The 23,167-nt window shown below is 41.1% G+C and overlaps 1 protein-coding gene across 1 annotated transcript in view; it reads right to left on the bottom strand.

The window, feature by feature from the left end:
• Positions 1-23,167, bottom strand: part of LOC126470928 (proclotting enzyme) — a 283,061-nt gene that overhangs the window by 101,431 nt on the left and 158,463 nt on the right. The window contains exon 6 of the mRNA XM_050098955.1: positions 6,899-6,984. Coding sequence (XP_049954912.1) covers positions 6,899-6,984 — 86 coding nt within the window. The remainder of the gene's footprint in view (positions 1-6,898; positions 6,985-23,167) is intronic.

The following is a 23,167-nucleotide window of genomic DNA, read 5'->3' as shown; positions in this document are numbered from 1 at the left end:
GATGAACATACATGCCACTAGAGAAGCCGTAACTACTGAGCTGTCAAAACGGCTCTGAACGTCTAGGAAACACGTGTCTGGGCACAGTCAGCCTTGGGAGGAGGCTGTAGGAACATTAAACACGATTCAAAGCTGGAGGGGTCGTAATTGCGTTTCGTACCGCCACACTGCGGTTTGCTCGGCATATAGCATCCGGGAACACATCCTTCGGCACAACGATCACATCCACATATATACTCCGCAAGCCACTGTATAATGCATGGCGGGGGGGGGGGGGGGGGGGGGGGGTACCTACATACCTATATTTATTTTCTGTTCCATTCGTGTACTGAGTGAGGGAAAAATAACCATCTACATGATTCTATACGTGCTCCAATCTCTCTTATCTTATTCTCACGAACCCCACGCGAGATACACCAGTTCGACAGCTCAATGGCCGAACAATCTCGTTCGAATACAGATTCTCTAAATTTACCCATCAAGGTTTCTCTTGAACTATATCGTCTTTCTTCCAAGAATTCATTCTTTGACCATTTCTGCTGCTCTTTTGTATGGGCTATATCCACTTGTGACGAATCCTAGCTGCGCTTCTACGAATTCGTTTGATGTCTGTTGTCATGCCCAATTGCTAAGACCCCCAAACACTTGAACAGTACTTTAAAATTGGTCGCACCGGCGTCTTGTATGCTACTTCCTTTACAGATGCATTATATTTTACCAGAACTTGTCCAACAAATCTAAGTCTTCCACCATTCTACGCGATTGCCCCGTTTCATATCGCTTCTTGGTATTACCTCTAAATACTTATACGGTGCGAGGTGTTCAAGATGATCACCACAAATCTATCGGATCCTTTCTCTTTGTTACAGACATTAAGTCACAGTTACACATGTTTAAAGAGAGCTACCATCCATTACACCAGGTGGAAATTTTATCGACGCATTACGAAGCCATTATCCGAATGGGATGGAAATTGGTGGATGTGACTGATGTGCGTATACCGACAAATAAATGGTTATGCTTTCTAAAAAATTGGATGGTTTATTCATGAACAAGATCTTCACAAATCGAGCAAGTCAGTAACGTGATGGTCCATCTTTGGCTCTTACACAAGCAGTTATTCAGCTTGGCACTAATTGATAGTGTTGTTGGATGTCCTCTTGAGGGATATCGTGCCAAATTCTGTCCAGTTGTGGCGCTAGATCGTCAAAATCCGAAATTGGTTGGAGGGCTCTGCCCATAATGCTGCAAACGTTCCCGACTGGGGAGAGATCCGGCTAACTTTTTGGCCAAGATAGGGTTTGCAAGCACGAAGACAAACAGTAGAAACTCCCATCGTGTGAGAGTGTACAATATCTTGCAGAAATGTAAGCCCTGGATGGTATGCCATGAAGGGCAACAAAACAGGTCTCAGAATATCGTCGACGTACTGCTGAGCTGTAAAGGTGCCGCGGATAACAACAAAAGAGGTCCCAAACCATCGTTCCAAGTTTTCGGGCCGTATGACGGGCGACAGTCAGGTTGGTACCCCACTGCTGTTCAGGGTGTCTCCAGTCACGTCTTCTCTGGTTATCGGGGCTCAGTTCTAAGTGGGAGTCATCACTGAAGACAGTTCTTCTCTATCCAATGTGATTCCAGACCGAGACGTCCCGGATAGTGGTGGGGTACCCATCTGACTGTCGTTCGCCATATGGCCCGACAAGCTCGTAATAATTGTCTGGGACCCCTTTGATTGTTCGATTGTCATCCGCCGCACTAGAGAACGCTTGGAGCATTATGGGCTGGGCCCTCCAATCAGCCAAGGATTTTGACGATCTGACGCGCCAGTTGGACAAAATTTGCCACGATTTCCCTCAAGAGAACATCCAACAACTCTGTCAATCAGTGCCAAGCCGAATAACTGCTTGCATAAGGGCCAGAGGTGGACCAACGCGATACTGGGTTGCTGCATTTGTGGATCTCCTTCTCATGAATAAATGATCCAATTTTTCTGAAATTGCAACCATTTATTTGTCTGTATATGTACATCACATCTACCGATTTCCGTCTCTTTCGGATAATTCCTTCGTTATGAGTGTTTTTTTTCCCCTTTAGAGTGTATGTTGAAACTATCAGAGGTCCGACTACACTTCCTTGAGGCACATCCAATGTTACTTTCGTTTCTGTAGAGTATTCGCCATCCACTTTAACGTACTAGTTACTAATAGTCAAATATCAAATATTACTAGAACCAGTAACATATTTGTGAAGATACTCCTTTCGGAAATCTAGCAAGACGGAATCTACAAATTAAACTGCTCTGCTACTTGGAAGATGTAGGGTATGAATAAAGTGAACTGTGTTTCAGATGAGTGGTTTTTCCTTAATTCCAGCTGATTCAGTGAGATAAGCTTGTTAAATGCCACAATATTCAAAGTCTATTTATAAACCCTTGAGTTTATACTGCTAATGAGACTGTGTTGGTCTCGAACTTCGATTTTATCTTCTTTCAATGTAATTCGTAAGTCGCATAAAGTTTTCGGCTAATACGTTCAGTTCGTCGTTTTCTCTGCGATGCAGTACAACTGCAAGACAAGGATTTCTACTTTGCGCAACATTAGAGCTTTAGTCGCTTACGCGGCGACTCTAAAGAAATTACTGGACTCAGCAATAGCTGTTTTGTGCTCCATTGGGTTGAAAGTTGCTTACGCCCACGTTCAAGAAACAATAATATTTCCAAGAATTAGTCCTCATGCCACTTAGACATTTTTTACGAGGTTATGCTGAAAAGTATTGCCTCTGAATTTTTTATTCTGTTCTCAATGTCGGTTGACAAAATAATGTTGAACTTAACTATATACTGATATAACGCTCTTGCAGTACTGCCACAATTTAATCCAGTGTCAGAATTCTATCAATGAGGAAACAAGAGATTGGTGTAGCTTGGGATGAATTTCTCACTGTAAACGTTGATTTTGTAGTTATAGTCCAAGTTTACAAATTTTGCATCGGAACATTACTGTCACTGATTCGTGTTGGTAGGCAATCAAATTTCTCCCGGCGTAAAATATGTCAGTTATACAGATTGGTTTCTTGAGTTCAATGTCGTCTTCGTTTTCTCTTTCAATTTCTTTTGAGCCAGTGCACAGGAAACTCACGCATTTGAAACGAACCATTTTCCTTCATTTAAATTACGATAAGTGGCAATTTTTCACGTAACGTTATCAGGTTGTATAAAACAGAATCATAACATACATGCTGTCTCAACTACGTTTTGCACGCCTCATGATTTTACGATTACTTGCTCATTGAAAACAACTGATGAAAACTGTACACGTCTACGGGAAAGCCCCTGGGAAGATTTCAGAGTGTCGCCTTATACACAGAGTTCTGGCAGAAGGAATGTTCTAACACTTCAGACTATGTATTACGTGAATTAATATTTTAGATCCACTTTTAAAGGATAAATAAATAGTACGCTACAGAAGTGCGAGAAAATGATCCAGAGAGTTAAGCCATCCCGTGATGGGCTTGTCCTCTAGGGAGCATTACACAGTGGGTAGGAGCCACGTCTGCGGGAGGACGTGCGATCACTTCCAACTGCTGCTCAGGGGCGTTAACCGCAAGTACGGGGAACTGCATGAAACCGCTTTCAGCCCACGGGCGACAACCAAAGGTAAAGTTGTTGGACGGGCACCGGAGGCTCTGTGGGCAGCCTGGCAGACTCGTCCTACCACATCGCCTGCGCATCACAAGCAGCACTCAGCTGATATACACCAATTTACATTTACAGGATGTAGCAGTTATAAACAATCGACTTATCGATGATCGCTATGAAAATTAGTCGTATGGGTCGCAGCGGTCAGTACAGAGAAAAGAAATGACAGCGTACTCGGAATGTTCGAGGCGTAACCAGACACTAGTTACAGAGCGTCACAAATTTTAGATTGCGTTTTCGCGTTTTCTGAGTCAGAGGTAATGGGAAATAAAAAAATATATATATAAATCTTTTCAATATTCTCCCACTTGTCTATAATTTCAGATTTTTCATCCGAACGTGTGCTGTAAAGAAATTTTCTGGCAGAATAAAATATTATGTTGAAATGGGAATCGAACTCGGACCTTCTATTACACAGCTACTCAGCCGAAAGTCAGGTTGTTTCGATAACTATCTGTGGTCTAAGAAATATCACTGGAGATAAGTGAAACAAAAGTCTGTTACCAGTTATTTACCTTTACCGAACCTATGAGAAAGATTATATCTACAAAGATCAGTTTTCAACAACGGTGCCGTCTTCAATCTATATGAGATGGCACGTTCCTATAAGAATGTTCATACTTACAAAGATTAAATTTAAAGAATTTCCCATTTGCAAGTTTAAGCATAATTACATCGAAGTTTGTAGAACATGGCTGCGTGAAAATTACCAGACATAAAGAAAAAATGACAGGTATCAGTGGATAGAGCATCTTTCCAAGTTTCGATTCGTAATGCGCACCGTGGTATAGTTTCAGAACACACCACTAGAGAGCAGATGTGTCAGAACATGTAGACGAAGCATTCGCTCCGCATAGCCGCATCGAATTAGTTCGCTCTTGGACAACCCAATAAGCAGATTTCCAAAGCCGGCTGCTGCCGTTGTGTACGCACAAACGTCGCACTCATGTACTGACGCTTGCCGTGTCATAGACGGATATGAGTTCCCACTTCTCTAAGTGGTTACCAGACAACTTTGGAATGCACAGCAGATGAGACCTGTGGTGAGAATGGTGGAATGTAACAAAATAAAGCACCAATATTTGTGGCTCAAACTGTGTATATATTTTCATTTCGTTATAGTTCCCTACGCAGCGAACGAAATATTTGAACTAATAAGACGGGCCACCTCCTGCGGGAGACAGGAATCAGTAATTATTATAGAAAACTTTTCAGTGTACTCACAACTGTTGCGTGAGAAAATTCTGGTTTGACTATCAGAGTGTTTATAGCCGCAATTTGCTAGCTTTTCCAGTCATTTATCCTCCTATCTATTTCAAATTGCGCTCTACATTTTAGCGCTGGGAGAAATTAAAAGCTTTGTGTAGAAACTAAAGATTCAGCATGTCAGTGGAAGCGTTTCAGCAACAAAACAAGGTCAGTGATTCTTATACGTATCTAAACACACGATAGTTGATGTAAGTATGGTGAATCGCCTTATCAAAAAGGAGAGGAGGAAAATATCTAAGGATAAAGAGAAGACCATCACCATGCTATATGTTGGGAAAATCTCAGAGAATATCTTTAAACCATACACTGTCAAATTGACATTCCATGCACCAATTCGTCAGATTTAGCTTGAAGCATAAGGTGAGGAATAGGACAAGTAAACTCGAACTAGCGGGAGTATATAATACACAGTCTGTATCACGTCACGCAAGGTACATGCGACAAACGGGAAGAACATTAAGCGACACGTTGTGTAAAATGCAATTATGGAATGTCTTTAGTAACCAAACACATACAGAAGCAGGCCACTCATTAAATGGCATTGAACAGGCTTTGGAGGTATTGCACGTAGCGTAGAAAGGAAGACAACTTACCCTGCCTGAAGAACTAGAAATATTAGTTCCTCTAGGTGGATTTAATAATGTGATCAAAATGTCAACGGAAGAGAGCAGTAACGGACTCTTCAACGGGTTCATGAATGTTTTTTGGATTTAGCGGTAATACGAAATATGTAAGCAGCTTTCACAGTTAACTATCGTCAATACTGTTTCAGCATGCCCCAACGTCATCTCTGGACTAGGGAGACCGTTTAGTTGCCCGATGTTTACAGAGCAAGCCAGCTAACGGGGAGACAGATGGTGTGACAGGCAATCGGCGGTACTGCTATAGAAAAGAAACGATTTAATGAACGAGCGATAGTTCCATGGACAGGGACAAGAGTCGCCGATTTTGAAGTAAGACCTAGACTTTATGTCCGAATAATTTTATTTTATTTTATGACTGTCTTATGCATTTTGAGGAGCATATTTATGATGGGTTAAAAAGAGACAGCCAGATGAAGAGATATTAGCTTACGAAAGGCATAGCTGTAAATAACATTCTTTATACTTGTGTCGTATGCTAAGTAACTAACAGCTTAGAGCTGATAGAAGGTGTGAAAATCGCAGCCCTTGGAAATACTGAAAAGAAGATGATATAGTCATCAATACGAGAAGTCGCAACCCACGTTATCAAGAGTCATAAGTACCCTGTAATTCCACTTAAGATGTTGTTTGGCGGGGGGGGGGGGGGGGGGGGACGACGACAGAGGGATGTCGAATCTGTGATGATTACTATACTTATCGAGAGGCACATTTCCCACATTTTCAGAAGGAGTAGTATAATTGAACGTACAAATTAAGCAAGATACGGCGCTTATTGCTCACTTACGATCTTCTTAACAGCCCGAGGACACGGGATCACACAAACACTGCGCCAAAGCAAAATTCAGGGTAAGATTATATGAATAGCAGGAAAACGTAACTGGGATACTGATTTCTCTCTCATCTCGTCTACAATCGTTACGAAAACCATAAAATTGAAAGTTTTGCCAAAGCTACAAAACCAGACGAATTCTTCTAAATACTGTCCATCCAGAAGTCATAGGAGAAACAATTGTCTGCCATGGACTGACATCCAGCACTAATATCCTCTTGGAAGATGATCAGCTGAATTTTATACATATCACCGTGTGAATTTGTGACCTTAATGCAGTGACGCTGGTACATATAGATACATATTATGCCTAACAGTTAATGGCTGGTAGTTAACTCTATTAATTTCTGGAAAATGTTTGTGTCTTAGAGTGTGTTGGTACGTTGTATACATGTCTGTGAGAGCAGAGAGTAGTTAATAAGAAAATGTCGCAATGTTTAAATAAACATGAAGGTTTACCTGGCTACGCAGTGTCCGGCAGTGACGACATGGTATCTGTTCACCAAGGAACCTCCGCAGCGGCTGGATCCGATCCTGATATACGCCTGTAACATAAATAATAGAAATATGTTTGAAATAATAAGTGTTTGAAAGCAGAAAAGAGAGCTCATGCAATTGTTCAACAAGCAAAGATTGTAGTTTGTGAAGTTGAGATCGACTTTATTCTTGGATAACTATGACAAATCTTGAACATGATTGCAGAGTTTGGTCTGTAAAACTATCATACCACAACTTTAAAGGTAACGAAAAAGACAAAACAAGATATTCCACGGCAGATTGTTGACCGTATTTTGCTAGCACATCTTTAAATCGTTTCATTCGTTATAGAGTTGGCTATCCGCTGGTGTTTATTAATGCCTTAAAAAGTTTCACGTCCCATTTTCTATAATTTCAAATAATACATTTAATGAAACAGAGACAGAACTACTTCTACAGCTTTTCATTATTAGATGGACCTCCACATATGGCTCACAGCTGATTTCATATTGTGTGAAACAAGTAGGTATTTCTGTCCACTGAGAAATAGGGAAATGCCACTGTATTAAAGTATTAAGTGTCCTTCTCATAAAGGCTGACAAAGCCCTTGATAATAAACCGAGAGGGTTATCCTACTGTTTGCGTTGCTACCCTTGATATTACTGTTCATAGAATTCTTGTTCTGCGGAGCTGCATCTATTGCAGTTTCACTGTTACAGAAAGAGTTTTTTGCAGAAACGTTTTGATGTCAGGAGCTAATTCTTTCTGTTCCTTCCCTGCTTCGTACTTGATTCTTTTTTTGGTTTTTGTGTGCATCGCCAAATCATCTCAAGACTCTGCCAGGCGATAATTACATGGTTTATGCTTCTTATTCAATGTACTGTCGCCCGTTGGAGGGTCTGCTAACCTAAGATTTTAAAATTATTTTAATTATTTAATCGGATGGCTCTCCTGTCACTCACAATATCAGTTTACCTTGAGAAAAAGGTCGTTTTTGACATGTGTCTTGGAACTGGGTAGCTTTTGGTTTGATTGTATTCGCGATTGTACTATTTGTATATGTTTCTGACGCGAGGATGGATAACTATATGAGCATGAACCTGGACATGGAGAAAAACTGGCCAAGTGTGATTGGACCTCGCATTCCGAGGTTCCGTACAAATATAATTATGTGTTTAGATAATTCACACATTCTGGGAATCGAGAATCTCAACGACTTTTACCTGTTATCGATATCGCTCCTGGCAAGATATCAGCCTTGGGAATTCCAAGACTTTCTAGAATGTTTTAATTTTAAGTTTATTTTTTGAATAATATCGCATTTGTTAATGTCATTATATAGTTACATATTAATAAATTTTTGTGTAATTTCGCATTTCCTGCTGTAATTATATAGCTACAGATTAATAGTTTTCTAATGTTTTCCTTTACTTGCACTGTTAGATCTTGCTTCCTGCCAAATTTCATGATTCTAGGTCAACGGCAAGTACCTTTAGGGTTTTGATGAGTGAGTTGGCGAGTATCAAACTACGTGACATAAGTGGCCATATCTTTTGATTTCATTGATTTGGAAGCTTAATTTTTACGCCTCCAAGGGATCATTGACCTTAGTATGTGACATAATTGCAATTTTATAAAACTACCCGTTCCTAATACAAAGGGGTCGTAACAGACGGACAAGCTAACACTCCTATGACAAACGACAAAAAATATTGTTTTCGTGTCATATAATTACAAATTAACATTTTTAGGATTTTTTCCTTAACTTCTATTGTGAAACGTTGCTTCTTGCCAAATTTTATGATTCTAGATCAACGGGAAGTACCCTATAGGTATTGATGAGTGAGATTATGAGTATCAAAACATGTGACATAAATGGCCATATCATTTGACTGCAATGACTTGGAAGCTTAAATTTCTTACATCGCCAAGGAACTATAGATCTTAGCAAGTGATATAAATTTCAACCTGATACGTCGACCCATCCGGGAGAAAAAGGGGTCTTAACAGTCGGACAGACAACAACAATGTGGTCCTCTACGTGTTCCGTTTTTACCGATTAAGCCACGGAAACCTAAGAACCGTCTAAAAGCCACAATGAGACTGACCGGTGCCTGAGATGAACGTTCTACACCTACGTCAAAATCTATACTCTGCAAGTCACCTTACGGTGTGTGGCGGAGGATACTTTGTGCATCAGTGTCGCTTCCCACTGTTCCTTTTACAGTAGCGTATGGTTCGCGGGAAGAACGATTTCTGGTAAGCCTCCATATCGGCTCGAATCCCTCTGATTTCATCTTCATGGTCTTTTCGCGAGATATATACTGGAGAAAGAAACATAAATGTTGACTCTCAATCTCGGTACTTCGACAGCAGACCATACCGTAATGCGGAACGCATCTCTCACAACGTCTGCCACTGGAGTTGGCTGAGCATCTGCGTGACGCTTTCCCGCTTTTAAATAAACCTCTATGTAAACGTGTCGCTCTTCTTTGGATCTTCTCTATTTGCTCTATCAATCGTATCTGTTAGTTAATCCGGGGTGCTGACTCGAGTCGAGTATGCCCACACATTGTCTCGCACGTCATCATGGTGCAGGAAGCTCATTAAGCTATATGAGGAGGTCATATTCCTACATTTAAGGCTTCCACGAATAAATGTGAACTTCTGAAAAACAAAACAATTACAGCGATTAAAATAGAGACTCTTTAATGGATGTTACAATATGTTTCGGTTCCATTTTACCACAGAACAGCCAAGTGAACTTTGTGGAGTTAAACGCCGTTTGTGACTCAAGAAACGGCAGCCACAGCCGTTACAGGCTATGAATACACTTAGCATGAGAGATGAACACAGTTTTTTCATAGTCAGTTGTTAAGAAATAGCAAACAAGTAATTCATTACAAGGTGAACGAAACTGGAACGATGGTAGTGGGGATTGAAGACCTGAAACAGTTATTCAGTAATTTTAGAACATATTTTAGGTCTTTATGTTCAAGCATATCACCCTTAGCGAAAGTTGCTTCAGAGTAATACCGTTGTTTGAATAAATACGAACACTCACTGAAAAGAATCGCAACACCGCAACACCATGAAGGAGTTGTGTAACGTAGACTAAAGTTGGTAGGCGTGTTTCTACATCTGAATTCGCGCCAGTTGTATAAGAGTGGCGCTAGCAGCGCCACTATGAGGATGCAAATCACTTTTGTTTTAAATACACGCTGTAACGGTTCTGAGCGTTAGTTACCTTTGAGATTGGACGTGGTGAGTTGATGTTACTCAAGAATGCTTTTAATGCGGTAAAGACGCAATTATCAACACCTCACTGAGTTTCACCGAGGTTGCGTAACAGGACTACGTAAAGCTAGACGTTCCTTCTGCGATACTGCGGAAAGACTTGGCAGGAATGTAGCCACTGTGAAAGTTGCTGGCAGCGGCGGTCACGAGAATGTTCAGTCGCAAGAAGTCCGGGCTCCCGATGGCCATGTGTCACTACCGAGAGGGAAGACCATCGTGCTCGACGTATGGCTCATGCGCATTGTCTGCAGCAGCAACCTGAGCAGCAGTTCGCATCACAGAGGCACAATGAACTGTTATAAGCGGTTACTTCGAGGACAGTCCCGGGCCAGACGCCCTGTAGTGTACATTCCACTGACCCCAAATCAGCACCATTTGCGACTTCAGTGGTGTCAAGTGTGAGCTCATTGGAGGGCAGGGTGGAGGTCTGTTGTATTGTCTGATGAAAACTGGTTCTGCCTCGGCGCCAGTAATGGCCAGTTGAGGGCCTGCAACCAATCTGCCTGCGTGCTAGAAACCAAACCTACACGTGGAGTTATGGTCTGGGTTGCGATTTTGTACGACAGCAGGAGACCTCTCGTGATCCCATGCACTCTGCAAAATTGTACATCAATCTGGGGTGTTCAAAAAATGGCTCTGAGCACTATGGGACTTAACATCTATGGTCATCAGTCCCCTAGAACTTAGAACTACTTAAACCTAACTAACCTAAGGACATCACACAACACCCAGCCATCACGAGGCAGAGAAAATCCCTGACCCCGCCGGGAATCGAACCCGGGAACCCGGGCGTGGGAAGCGAGAACGCTACCGCACGACCACGAGATGCGGGCAATCTGGGGTGTGATTTCGTATGACAGCAGGAGCACTTTCGTGGTTATCCCACGCACACTCACTGCCAAATTGTACACCAGTCTGCAGCCGCAGTGGCCGATCGGTTCTAGGTGCTTCAGTCCTGAACCGCACGACTGCTACGGTCGCAGGTTCGAATCCTGCCTCGGGCATGGATGTGCGTGATGTCCTTAGGTTAGTTAGGTTTAAGTAGTTCTAAGGTCTAGGGGACTGATGACCTCAGATGTTAAGTCCCATAGTGCTCGTAGCCATTTGAACCATTTGTACACCAGTCTGGGTATTCGACCTGTTCTGCTGCCATTCATGAAGGCGGGTGTTTCCATCAGGATAACGCTCACCCAAATACCGCTGTTGTAATTGAACATGCTCCATAGAGTTTCGTCATGTTGCTTTGGCTTGCACGATCACCAGATCTGCCTCTAATGGAGCACATATGGGACGTCATCGGACGACAACTCCAGCGTCATCCACAACTCAGCATTAACCATCCCTGTATTGACCGAACAATTGCAATAGGCATGAAACTCCATCCCACAAATTGACATTCGGCAACTGTACAGTGCAATGGATGGACGTTTGCACGCTTCCGTTCAACATTCTGACGGTTACACCAGTTTTTAATATACCAGCATTTCACATTTGTAGTGGCTTATCTCGTCCTTTTTTTAACCTGCAATCTTGTAATGTTAATCACATAAATATGTTATCTAGATAAATGTGTTCCCGAAATTTCATTACTTTACGTTAATTATTTTTTTGGTTAGTGTATTTAGAAAAATACTTGTAAAATTTGACTGTGAAAAACAGCAGATATATTCAAGGAATATAATAACTATGTGTAATTATTTTTAAGAGTTTGGTACAAGCTTGACAGCAGTATGTTATTATTTTCCGTTGTCGGCTGCTTTGTCATTAGAGACGGAAATAAGAAGTAAGAGAAAACCGAGCGAGGTGGCGCAGTGGTTAAACACTGGACTCGCATTCGGGAGGACGACGGTTCAATCCCGCGTCCGGCCATCCTGATTTAGGTTTTCCGTGATTTCCCTAAATCGCTCCAGGCAAATGCCAGGATGGTTCCTTTGAAAGGGCACGGCCGACATCCTTCCCTTTCCTTCCCTAATCCGATGAGACTGATGACCTCGCTGTCTGGTCTCCTTCCCCATACAACCATCCCCCCCCCCCCCCAACCTGGAGCAACTAAGAGAAATGACACTGACATAAAACACTAATTTCATTTCCAGGACAATCATGGTTCGTACTATGTTTTAATGGAATAAATAGTCGAGGGAGGCAATAATTTTCATATAGAACTTGCTAATGAGCCATTTCTTATCCATTATTCTCAACAATTAATACCAGGAATAAATGTGAAGGAAGCTGTAAGGTTAGAACAAAAGGTTAAAATGTGACACTAGAGGTGGTAAATCTTAAATAATATATTGCTCATTTAGAGCATAATTAATTTTTAAACACGAGAAGTAAATCAGAATAGCTATGTTAGATCTGTGGATTATTATTTTGGAAGTAATCACGGATGTAGTTACGAGCTCTAGTTAAAAGTAAAGATTCATTGCTTATTAAAGAACAATTAGAAATAGAAACGAGAAATATGCTAAAGTCTTTTAATACATAAATCTTTACATCCCTTGCCTAATTAGAGATCATACTGGACGGAACTGCAGTATAATAAGCAACCTACCTCACGACCCTCCACATTAAACGCCGTGTAAAGAGAGATCAGCTCTTTGCAATTAAGCTCCTAATTGCCTAATTAACTGTAAACATTGTGACGGAAGATATTTTTTTAAAATTATTTAGAGAGATAGACGACGCTGTAAACGGTGTCAGGGCTATAAAATGGATGTTAAAAAATTCATAGGTACATTTCAGTTATTTGCGTTGTACGGTCAGTGGTGTGCCAGTGTCTGTTATCGTGAAGGGAACTATATCTAGTCTCTGCCTTTTTCCTCGTCAGTTCTGAATGTCCTTCGGAGCAAACTTGCGATATCATGGCCGTTCCAGTCCTTAAGAAAACGGTAATAAACTTCCAATTTTTATTGCAGGTCAGAGTTACTATGAAGATGAAATCAGGAGCTGCAGATGTGTGCCATCTGTACGGGGCGCCGACAACGAGGCAGCCACAGCGGGTCGCACTCGCACTGCCATTGTGGCAGAATATAGCCGCGTAAATAATAGGGAAGGGGGGTTAGGCGCCGCCCCTCCACTGTATTAAACTGCTGCTTGCCTTCCTCTGGGGACGACTTCTGTATCTCTCTGGCTGTTAACGGTATGTGGTTCCTGATACCATCTTTCTTTGCCTCTCTCAGTGAAGTAATTGGTATATGATCTGACTGGTTCTCTCGGCGTGACTGATTAATGGTGTACTTACGGGCGTTCGTTTGTACTTTTCTGCACAATATTTCGACGAGTGACACATTCGTCTTCTTCAGACGCTGCGAGCAGTGCTATTATGTGCTTTCAGTGCCAAGATTTTAGTGAGACTGGTTGGTGTAGTTTACGACACCCTTCCACGACTAGGACTCTTGCGAGTATTCCACCGTTACTGAACTGTTTGAGGGTATTTGGATAGTGTTCATTAACGGCTCTTAGGCTACGTATTAAATTGGGCACAATACGCAGTTTCCATGACTTTTCCGCTCAGAACTAGTTTTTATACATTATTACATCAATGAACTGGAGTCACTGCATCAACTAGCGTTTGTACTCAGCATAGACTTCAAAAAGCCATATTAAAAGAATTTAAAACAGCTGTAAGGTCGCGGAATAATGGTCACTTGATGTTACTGGAACCTTTTCATTTTTTTCATTACGCACTTCTGGCGCTGCCCGTCTTCAGATGACCTATTGATTGTCAATTCCTATACTTAAACTTTTATTCTCAGCAATAAGTCTGTCTAATTTTCGCGGATGCCTCTGGTGTATGACTTTTCGCTCGTAGCAAACAAAGCTGAAAACAAACTTTGAAGCATCACAAAATTCCACTGGGGCCGAAGATGATATCGAAATTCATTTGCTGAGCAGCTGGAAAAATGCTTCACTTTATGCGCAGCTCTAATCTCAGTTTTTATTCAGAGCTTTTCAAACTTAGTTTTTATACGCTGTGCACTGTATGTATTATTGAGTATCTTGATTTTGGCGTATTTAGGTGTTACCTTATTGAAAAGAGATGAACAATTAAACAATATTTCCATTTGGTTTGTGTGGTCAGTTCTTTACGCCGGTTGGTAGAACACGTGCCCGCGATAGGCAAAGGTCCCGAGTTCGAGACTCGGTCGGGCACACAGTTTTAATCTGCCAGGAAGTTTCATATCAGCGCACACTCCGCTGCAGAGTGAAAATCTCGTTCTGGAAACATCCCCTAGGCTGTGGCTAAGCCATGTCTCCGCAATATCCTTTCTCTCAGGAGTGCTAGTCGTGCATGGTTCGCTGAGAGCTTCTGTAAAATTTGGAAGGTAGGAGACAAGGTACTGGCGGAAGTAAAGCTGTGAGGACGGGGCGTGGGACGTACTTGGGTAGCTCAGTTGGTAGAGCACTTGCCCGCGAAAGGCAAAGGTCCCGAGTTCGAGTCTCGGTCCGGCACACAGTTTTAATCTGCCAGGAAGTTTCATATCAGCGCACACTCCGCTGCAGAATGAAAATCTCGTTCTCGTCATAAATAATCCATTACAATTTGAAAAGAACAGTGCTGGACACACCTACAAGAGGGAAAAATGACCTTTATTACCCATTGTTAAAGTTGTCAGTGGCTCAGAGAGGAGTTCAAGTGCAGAAATAAAATTTTTTGATTATTTGCCTAATAACATAGTATGTGTGACAGGCAGCGAGGCAACTTTTCAGTCTTTTTTAAAATCATTTTTCTTACACAACTCGTTCTATTCCCTTCTAATCCGCTGACGAGTATCTACTTAAAAACTGGTAGCCAGCAAAACAAGGTTCTAAAAGGAATAAAATGATAATTTGCTCATTATTGTTCATTAATGTTAACAGTTATCATGCATCCGTATCCCGTAAAGTGAATCGTTCCACATCATTTCGATACAAGAATCGTTAAAATGATCTAAGATGTAACTAACTGAATTACAGCTCGAGTGGAGAAATATTGTCTTCAGAAAACAGACAGAAATGTACATTTTTCTTTAACACAGACAAAAATCATTCTAGATGCGGCCAAACAAATTATCCCAGATTTACTCTTTTTGGTCGACTTTGATCTTTAAGCAAGCCTATAAACAGTAGTCTAGTGTAAAACTACCAAGTAATGTTGGTATCCATGCAACAACGCCACCACGACGAAGTGAGTTTCAAGTAGTTGTAATTCGGAAAGCGTTGTATCTGTTTATGTGATGTTTTCTCGTGTGTAGGGACCGCTCCTCATAACGTGTGACCATTTGCTCCTGAAATAGCCAACTTGGATCCCGTACAATAATGCCAGTCGAAGTTCACAGCTTTAGGACTTCATGTTTATGACGTTTGTACAGTTAAGTGAGCCACAGGCGTTTTCATAATGTGAGTGAAGTATAAGTAGTTGGGCTTCAGGTACGATCTGCAGTGCACGTGTTAATCGAGCCGATGGGCTGTTCCTTTGGGGAGCCATGTTGCAACAGACCAGGTCCTCCGTCTGTAACGGCCTCGTCCAGAATGGGTCGTAATCACCAACGGGGAACAAAGGCAGTGTATGTGAATGGCGTCTATGTAATAGAGAGCGACAGAACTTCATTACCCTTATCGATAATAAACTGCATTATTGCTGCACTGTTACGATCCACACAACCAGCAGAGAATATTGATGAGAAACATCGCCACCGCTTATCCACACGTCTCATGGTTTACCGGTTTGTTCGTAGGGCCGTATGAAACATATTTAATAGGGTCATATGACCGGATATCAGTACATAATATTACGATCGAGACAGTTTGCTCACCTATTGCCTGAAAGTATGACATTTTATGGTGCTTTTAGTAATATTTCGTCACGCAAATAGCGGTATGTTTCATTTGACCGCGAGCAATGCGGCAGAAATTTTAGGTATTTTTGTATTATTTTGCATTTAGTTTCAACCAAGCACTTCGTAACATGGCAGTCCTCTTCAGAGGCTCAGTTGATTGGCAGTGAATGTAAAGGTAACAGCCCATATTCAAATTTACGGCTGAAAAGTAAATTTTATGTTGATGGAACTCTGCCACATATATTTTTAATCGGAAATGGATGTACTGCAAAAAATTCATTAGATATAAAGGAAGAAAGATCACAATCTAACAGCCAGTCGACGACGAGGTCATTAGAAACGGAGTACAAGCACGGAATGGGAATGGATGCGGAAGGAAACCGGCCGTGACCTTTCAAAGGAATCATTCCGTCATTAACCTAAAGCGATTTAGGAAAATCACGAAAAACCTGGATCTGGATGGGCGGACGGAGATATGAGCCGCCGTCCAACGGAATGCGAATCAAATGCCTTACCGCTGTACCACCTCACTCGGTCACTTGATTCCAGACCGGCCGGAGTGACCGTGCGGTTCTGGGCGCTACAGTCAGGAACCGAGTGACCGCTACGGTCGCAGGTTCGAATCCTGCCTCGGGCGTGGATGTGTGTGATGTCCTTAGGTTAGTTAGGTTTAATTAGTTCTACGTTCTAGGCGACTGATGACCTCAGAAGTTAAGTCGCATAGTGCTCAGAGCCATTTGAACCATTTTTGAACGTGATTCCACATGGTCACTTGATTCTACAGGGCAAGCTGTCTCTGACAGTGTTGTTTCAGTGAGATGCATTTCTGAAAATTTTCTAAGAGATGTTGCGGCTGCTTAAGAACCACCTAAATTTTTAAATTGGTTGTTGAATGTTAAAGAATTATTCTTTAATCAAACAAAATATATAATTTCTATTCTGTGAACAAAAAGGAATAGTAGTTCGATAAAAAGAAAGAAATTGGGGCACTTCACGAATGAAACATCTTGATGCTGTTGTTGTTGCTGTTGTTGTTGCTGTTGTTGTCGTCGTGGTCTTCAATCCTAATACTGGTTTGTCACAACTCTCCACGCTACTCTATCCTGTGCAAGCCTTTTTACCTACGAATAACTACCGCATCTTACATCCTTCCGAATTTGCTTACTGCATTCATCTCTTGGTCTCCATCTACGATTTTTACTCACCCCCCTCCCCTCCCTCTCCCCACACTTCCCTCCAATACTAAATTGATGATCCTTTGATGTCTCAGAATGTGTCTTATCAACCGATTCCTTCTTTTCGTTAAGTTGTGCCACAGATTTCTTGTCTCCCCAGTTCTATTCAGTACCTCTTCAAAAGTTACGCGATATCCCTGTCTAATCTTCTGTAACACCACACTTGAAAAGCATCTAATCTCTTCTTGTTTTAACTGTATATCGCCCATGTTTCACTTCCATACATGACTACACTCCAGACAAATGTCTCCAGGAATGACTTCCTAAGACTTAAATCTATATTCGATGTTAACAAATTTATCTTCTTCGGAAACGCTTTTCTTGTGATTACCCGTCATCAGTTATTTTGCTGCTCAAACAGTAAAACTCATTTACTACTTTTAGTGTCTCGTTTCCTAATCTAACTCCTTCAGCATCACCTGACTTAATTCGACTACACTCCATTAGCCTTTTCTTGCCTTTGTAGATGTTTATCTAATATTGTTGAATCATAAAGAAAGAGTAATGTGCTTGCTACCTGTGACTAACGGTGATTCAACTAATAACATTTCAGATTGACGTAACTGCGTTGCTGCCTAAATATATGCCATTTGATGTCTTCTTTAGCTGCGATACGTCCTCCTTTGCCGCAAAGCGTGATATTAAAACAGATGTTGATGACTTTCTGCACAGTCTTTCGGTCCACATCTAATTTGTTCATATTTCAGGACATCATCGGGATGAATGCCAAATCAGTCCATGCCTACAAGTTCCTAGGAGATGATTTGCTAGTCCCACAGATAAGCCAGCCATAAATGGTGTTTGTCTTGTAGTGACAACAGCTTCGGACCACGAAATAACAGGACTCATTGCGGTGTGGATGAGATGTTTTGCCTTTGCAACCTAATTTACCAGAAAGGCAAGTGTCATCTAATGTGCAGTCGGCTATTAATTTGATTAAAGAAAAGGCAGTACGAAAAATAGCTTTTTCCTGTAATTTTATAATATCGATTTAATTATCGATGGTAAAATTAGAAAAATTACAAATGAAGACAAGTTTTGTTGACATGAAAACTGAAGCATAATAATATTGTCTTTTCTGAACATTGGATTTTATATCATTTAAGTTGACAATTTTGATTACTAATTTTCATAGTTCAGGATCGTTATTACTAAACGAATCGACATGAATAATAAAGAAATATATTATCCGAAAAATAGACTTTTGGAAATCAAATATGTTTTAAAATATCGTCAGATGTGGATTACATTATTTAAGTATGAAAATTAACCTAAGTGTGGCCAAAATTTATAGGGAACTGAACATTTCAATCGACATACAAAAGATACAAAATTCATTACAAACTTGTATTTCATCTAATGCCTCACTCAGGAAGTTACATGTAAGTTACTTCGTCGTATTTGTCTCAAACCTTCATCATCAATAACTAAAACAGCTACGCGCCATTTATGGCATTGCCTTAATCACCCTCTTCTCATATAGTTTTTGTTTCATTCAGAAGGATTTAAGATATAATTAAATAGGAAGGCAATATGGTCTGAAGTTCTTAAGGCTCAATGATTGAAACCTTTACAGAACAGAAATGATTTAGAAGTAAATTAAAACAAACGAAAAAATATGTATTTCTATGAAGTACAACGGCGTTTTTGTGCATTTTCTGTCAGATTTTGTAACGGGACACTTTTAATTATTGGATGAAGACAGTATAGGCTACGAATGTAGTGTTTGCTTAGAAACTATTTTCCTAGTAACTGGCAAATTAGACGAAATGAAAATATTGGTTCCGCATCTAGTGTTCTTCACTTGTTTGGTGATTCGTAGAACATGGTCAAGAAGAGCAGAACAAAGCTCTATTTCTCGTAACGGAAGGTGGACAACTGCTTGCAGTAAGTTTCTTTTAAGCGTCTGTACCCTTTATTCTTAGTATACTTCTTCGTTTCAGATTGACAGAAGTTGTTAAAGCTAGCACAGCTTCGTAACTCATCGAATGATGATAATACTCTAAAAGAGTGTTGTTCACGAGGGTCACTAACTACCGGACGACTGTATGAATTGTTCCTGTTTTTCATCTTAGGTATTAAAAAATTACTATCGTTGCAAACATTTGCGTTCATTTCGTGCGACAAAGTTCGTGAGACGTGTACGTCGAAGCTCTTTGTAAGGCTCCACTGAAGAGCTAATATCATTAATATAAGGAGGCATTCTGCCTTTTACCTTTTCAGTTCAACATTAAATGCGGAACCCGAGTTGGAAGGCATTTTGCAAATGCAATAGAAAGATGGAAAATCAAATGAAATTAGGAGGGCTCCTTCTGGATAAGTTTTAACCTGAAGAGGTGACATGGTGTTTAAGGAACTGGATTCGTGTCCGGAAGGATCGAGTTCTAGTTCTTCACGCGCAATAATGATATGGGGTTTAAGTAGATATTTTAAAATGCTTAAGGCAGATTCTGAATGGTTTATTTGAAAGAGACACGGTTGTTCGCCTTCCCCATTCCACTCCAATCAAAGATAGGGTTCTGTCTGTAATGATATTATCGATAATCCTTCCCTCCTTGACTAACGTTAACATAAATTCTCAACTACTCCAGTTCCGTAAATTATTTTTATAACACTTCTTTTCATTGTTGAGAAGTATTAAAATCGACAATTTTTTCATGTTTTGAGGTTAGGTCACCTTAAGAGTTTGTTGGGAATTAAATACGTTGTCTCAAACACGATGAGATGCAGAATCTATTTCGCCGCCGGTTTTTACTGTACTTTAGATTCCGTTGCCTCAGTTGCAGACCTGTATGTAATACGCAGGTCTACATACCACGATCTCAGGGAAATGGTGGAACGGAGAATATAGGGAAAAAAAGAATGGACTCACATAACTAGGTCCTGTGCTTCTGTTTTCAGTGGTACAGTGTACACTTGATAGATTTTAATGTTCTGGAGACAGGGCGCTTAGCATCGAGATGACAGCGGTCAGAACTGAGACCTAACTAACGAGAATTGATCGTCCACACTTTACGGCAAAATCTTAAACTCCGGTGCTAGCGGACAACGTCAAAGCGGCTGGTCTTGTTTTACGTTTTACCCGCGAATATCGTTTTAACTCCCCATTGTGAGATAGGGCGCACTGGTTACTGAGAGTTTAGAAGATTGCCCCGTCGCCTGCTCCGACCCAGGGTGTCCATGGCTGACTTTTCTCGATGGTATGACCCGGCTCCTGCCCTCTCCACCTTTTTCATTCTTCTTATTTTTTTTACATCTGTCGTTCGTTTACTGCCTCGTCGTCGTTCTCTTTCCTGAGATATTATCAACTTGTCTGTGTTGATAGTTTTTCTTGTGGTAATGGAGGGTGAGGAAACACAGGTCAGATGCAGAGGGTGCGCATGTCATCGTATAACATGTCCTTGGGGCCTCCAGATGTGGAGTAACACATCCATCTTCACCCTCTTATCCCTCTCTCACTTCAACTTGCTTTGGTCTCTCGGTTTTATTGAGTCTCGGTTACAGTTGGGTTAATCAGTATTCGTCTTCTGTGTCCTACCTCTCTGAGGACTCTTCCTGGCTCGACACATATTGAATGGAGGAACTGATGACTTTGTAGTTTGGTGCCATTAACCCCATCAATCCTTGGAGTCGGCTATGACGTTTCTGAAGGAAAAAACTATGTTCGCAGAAATCTAAACCAAGAAGAGCCGAATGGAAACTGTGCATGGATATTTACACACTCGATTCCAATGGTTTTTTATTTATTTTACAAATAAAGGTCTATCTTGATCACATAAATTGTACAATTCACAATATAGGTCTCCACCAGTATCATCTTCAGCTCTGTTGCAAACAGAAAACAGTGGTGTAACCAACTAAGTTCAATTGGCTGAATCAGAATCTACAAGAGGCCTAGTAATACAGAAGAAAAATAAAAATATTGAAATGATTAGCCGCCATGCATACTAGCCATACATACCATAAAAACATTCTGATGTAGGTATCAACGTCAGAATCTATATATCTGGGTACATAGCAAGTGCCGGTGATAGCCTGTATACGTCCATTATTTATACAAATAATTGAGGCCTGTAGAAGGGACTAATGCTAGGGTACACGAGTAAGAAGTAATGTAAATTCATTAATTAAAAGGTAGTATGCGTAGCCATTAATTAAAATTGCTTAACGTGGCAAAATGAGCGTCTGACAATAAAAAAATCAACTGACATAAAATATGTGGTAATAAAATCCATGCTTAAAATCCATGCTTAAAATCCACATAAACATGTAAAGAGTAACATTACGAAGCCACTAGCCTGTCAAAGTAAATAACACATAACGGTGTACAAGGCAGAATAAAAGGTTTTAAGTAACACCACGTCTATAAATCCAAACCTTTCAGCGTGACAAAACAGTTGAACGTAACCGTAAGTGCAAGACAATTAACAAGACAGTGACTATTAATTAAAATTTCGATAGTCGATGGGTTTCCACTTGTCTGCGTCAAACGGCGATTAGTACTCACGACAAACAGGAGTAGTTTAAATGCTGAATGTGTCACCCATACATTCTTAATTTTTTACTCGGAAAACCTTTTCGAGCAGATTCGTATACAGAAGATAATTCGTTTATTGATGTTACCGACTGCTGGTATTAAAATGCACAAAACGGCAACCGTCGTGAATAATATGTCCTGAACTACTGGTGCTCGCAACCAGGTCTTCCTTGTGAAGCCGCAATCATTGAGACGATCCGTCTTAAAGGCGTCAGAGGTTCTTGTGTTTGTGGATATCATCCTACTTTTTGTTTGCGACTACGAACCATTTGTGTTAATTACGGGAACTAAATTTACTATAGCTACGAAATTTTCCACAGATATACGTCACGAGATTTAGCTGGAAACCGAGCTTGCTGTGAGCTCTAAAGCAACAGATCCATCTGGCAAATGTTTGCGGAAGGGAAAGAGCAACACTAGCTATGTAGAGGAGGAAGGTTCAAAATGGTTCAAATGGCTCTGAGCACTCTATGGGACTTAACATCTGAGGTCATCAGTCCCCTAGAACTTAGAACTACTTAAACCTAACTAACCTAAGGACATCACACACATCCATGCCCAAGGCAGGATTCGAGCCGGCGACCGTAGCGGTCGCGCGGTTCCAGACTGTAGCGCCTAGAACCGCTCGGCCACCCCGGCCGGCAGAGGAGGAAGGATTTGCAGCACTGACAACAGGTTGCTGGTTGATTTAATTGTGTCGTTTATTTAGATGCAATTTTCATCGATCACCCAGAAAATAAAGACTGCGCGCCTCACACCGAACTATTCCACCTTGGCATGAAAACAGCTTTAATGACTTCTGGTATGAATTCTGCTAGTTATGTGTACACAGGTGTATAGAAAAGTATTACCTCCATACCTGTAATGTGAATAATCTTAAAGTTTTTTAAATAAAACAAACGTTACTAACATTCTACATCTTTTTTCTTCATGTCCACATATGTATTTGTCAACATAGTCAGCCTGGCGACGAACATATTTCTCCCAACGAGAGTCCATTTTGTCGATACCGTCGCTGGTTGACAGAGCCACAGCCTCACATCTGCTTGTACCGCTTCATCACCTTCAAAGTGAATTCCTCGAAGGTGTTCTTTAAGTTTGGTAACAGATAAAAATAGGATGGGGCCAGGTCGGGACTGTATGGAGGATGATCGATGACAGTGAACCCAAAGCGTCGGATTGTTGCACACGTCGCAGCGGTCGTGTGTGGTCTGGGCTTGTCATGCTGAAGGAAGTGGTGCTCCATGTGTGGACGAACTTTTCAAATTTGAAACTCGATTACAGGACGCTGATTTTCCCGTACTGTCATATCTGCTTTCCACACTGTCATGTTACATGCCAAAATTCGAAGCCTTCAGCTGTA

This window comes from Schistocerca serialis, chromosome 3 (genome assembly GCF_023864345.2).
Source record: "Schistocerca serialis cubense isolate TAMUIC-IGC-003099 chromosome 3, iqSchSeri2.2, whole genome shotgun sequence".
Classification (NCBI taxonomy): Eukaryota; Metazoa; Arthropoda; class Insecta; order Orthoptera; family Acrididae; genus Schistocerca; species Schistocerca serialis.
This window is presented reverse-complemented; position numbering and strand designations above follow the sequence as displayed.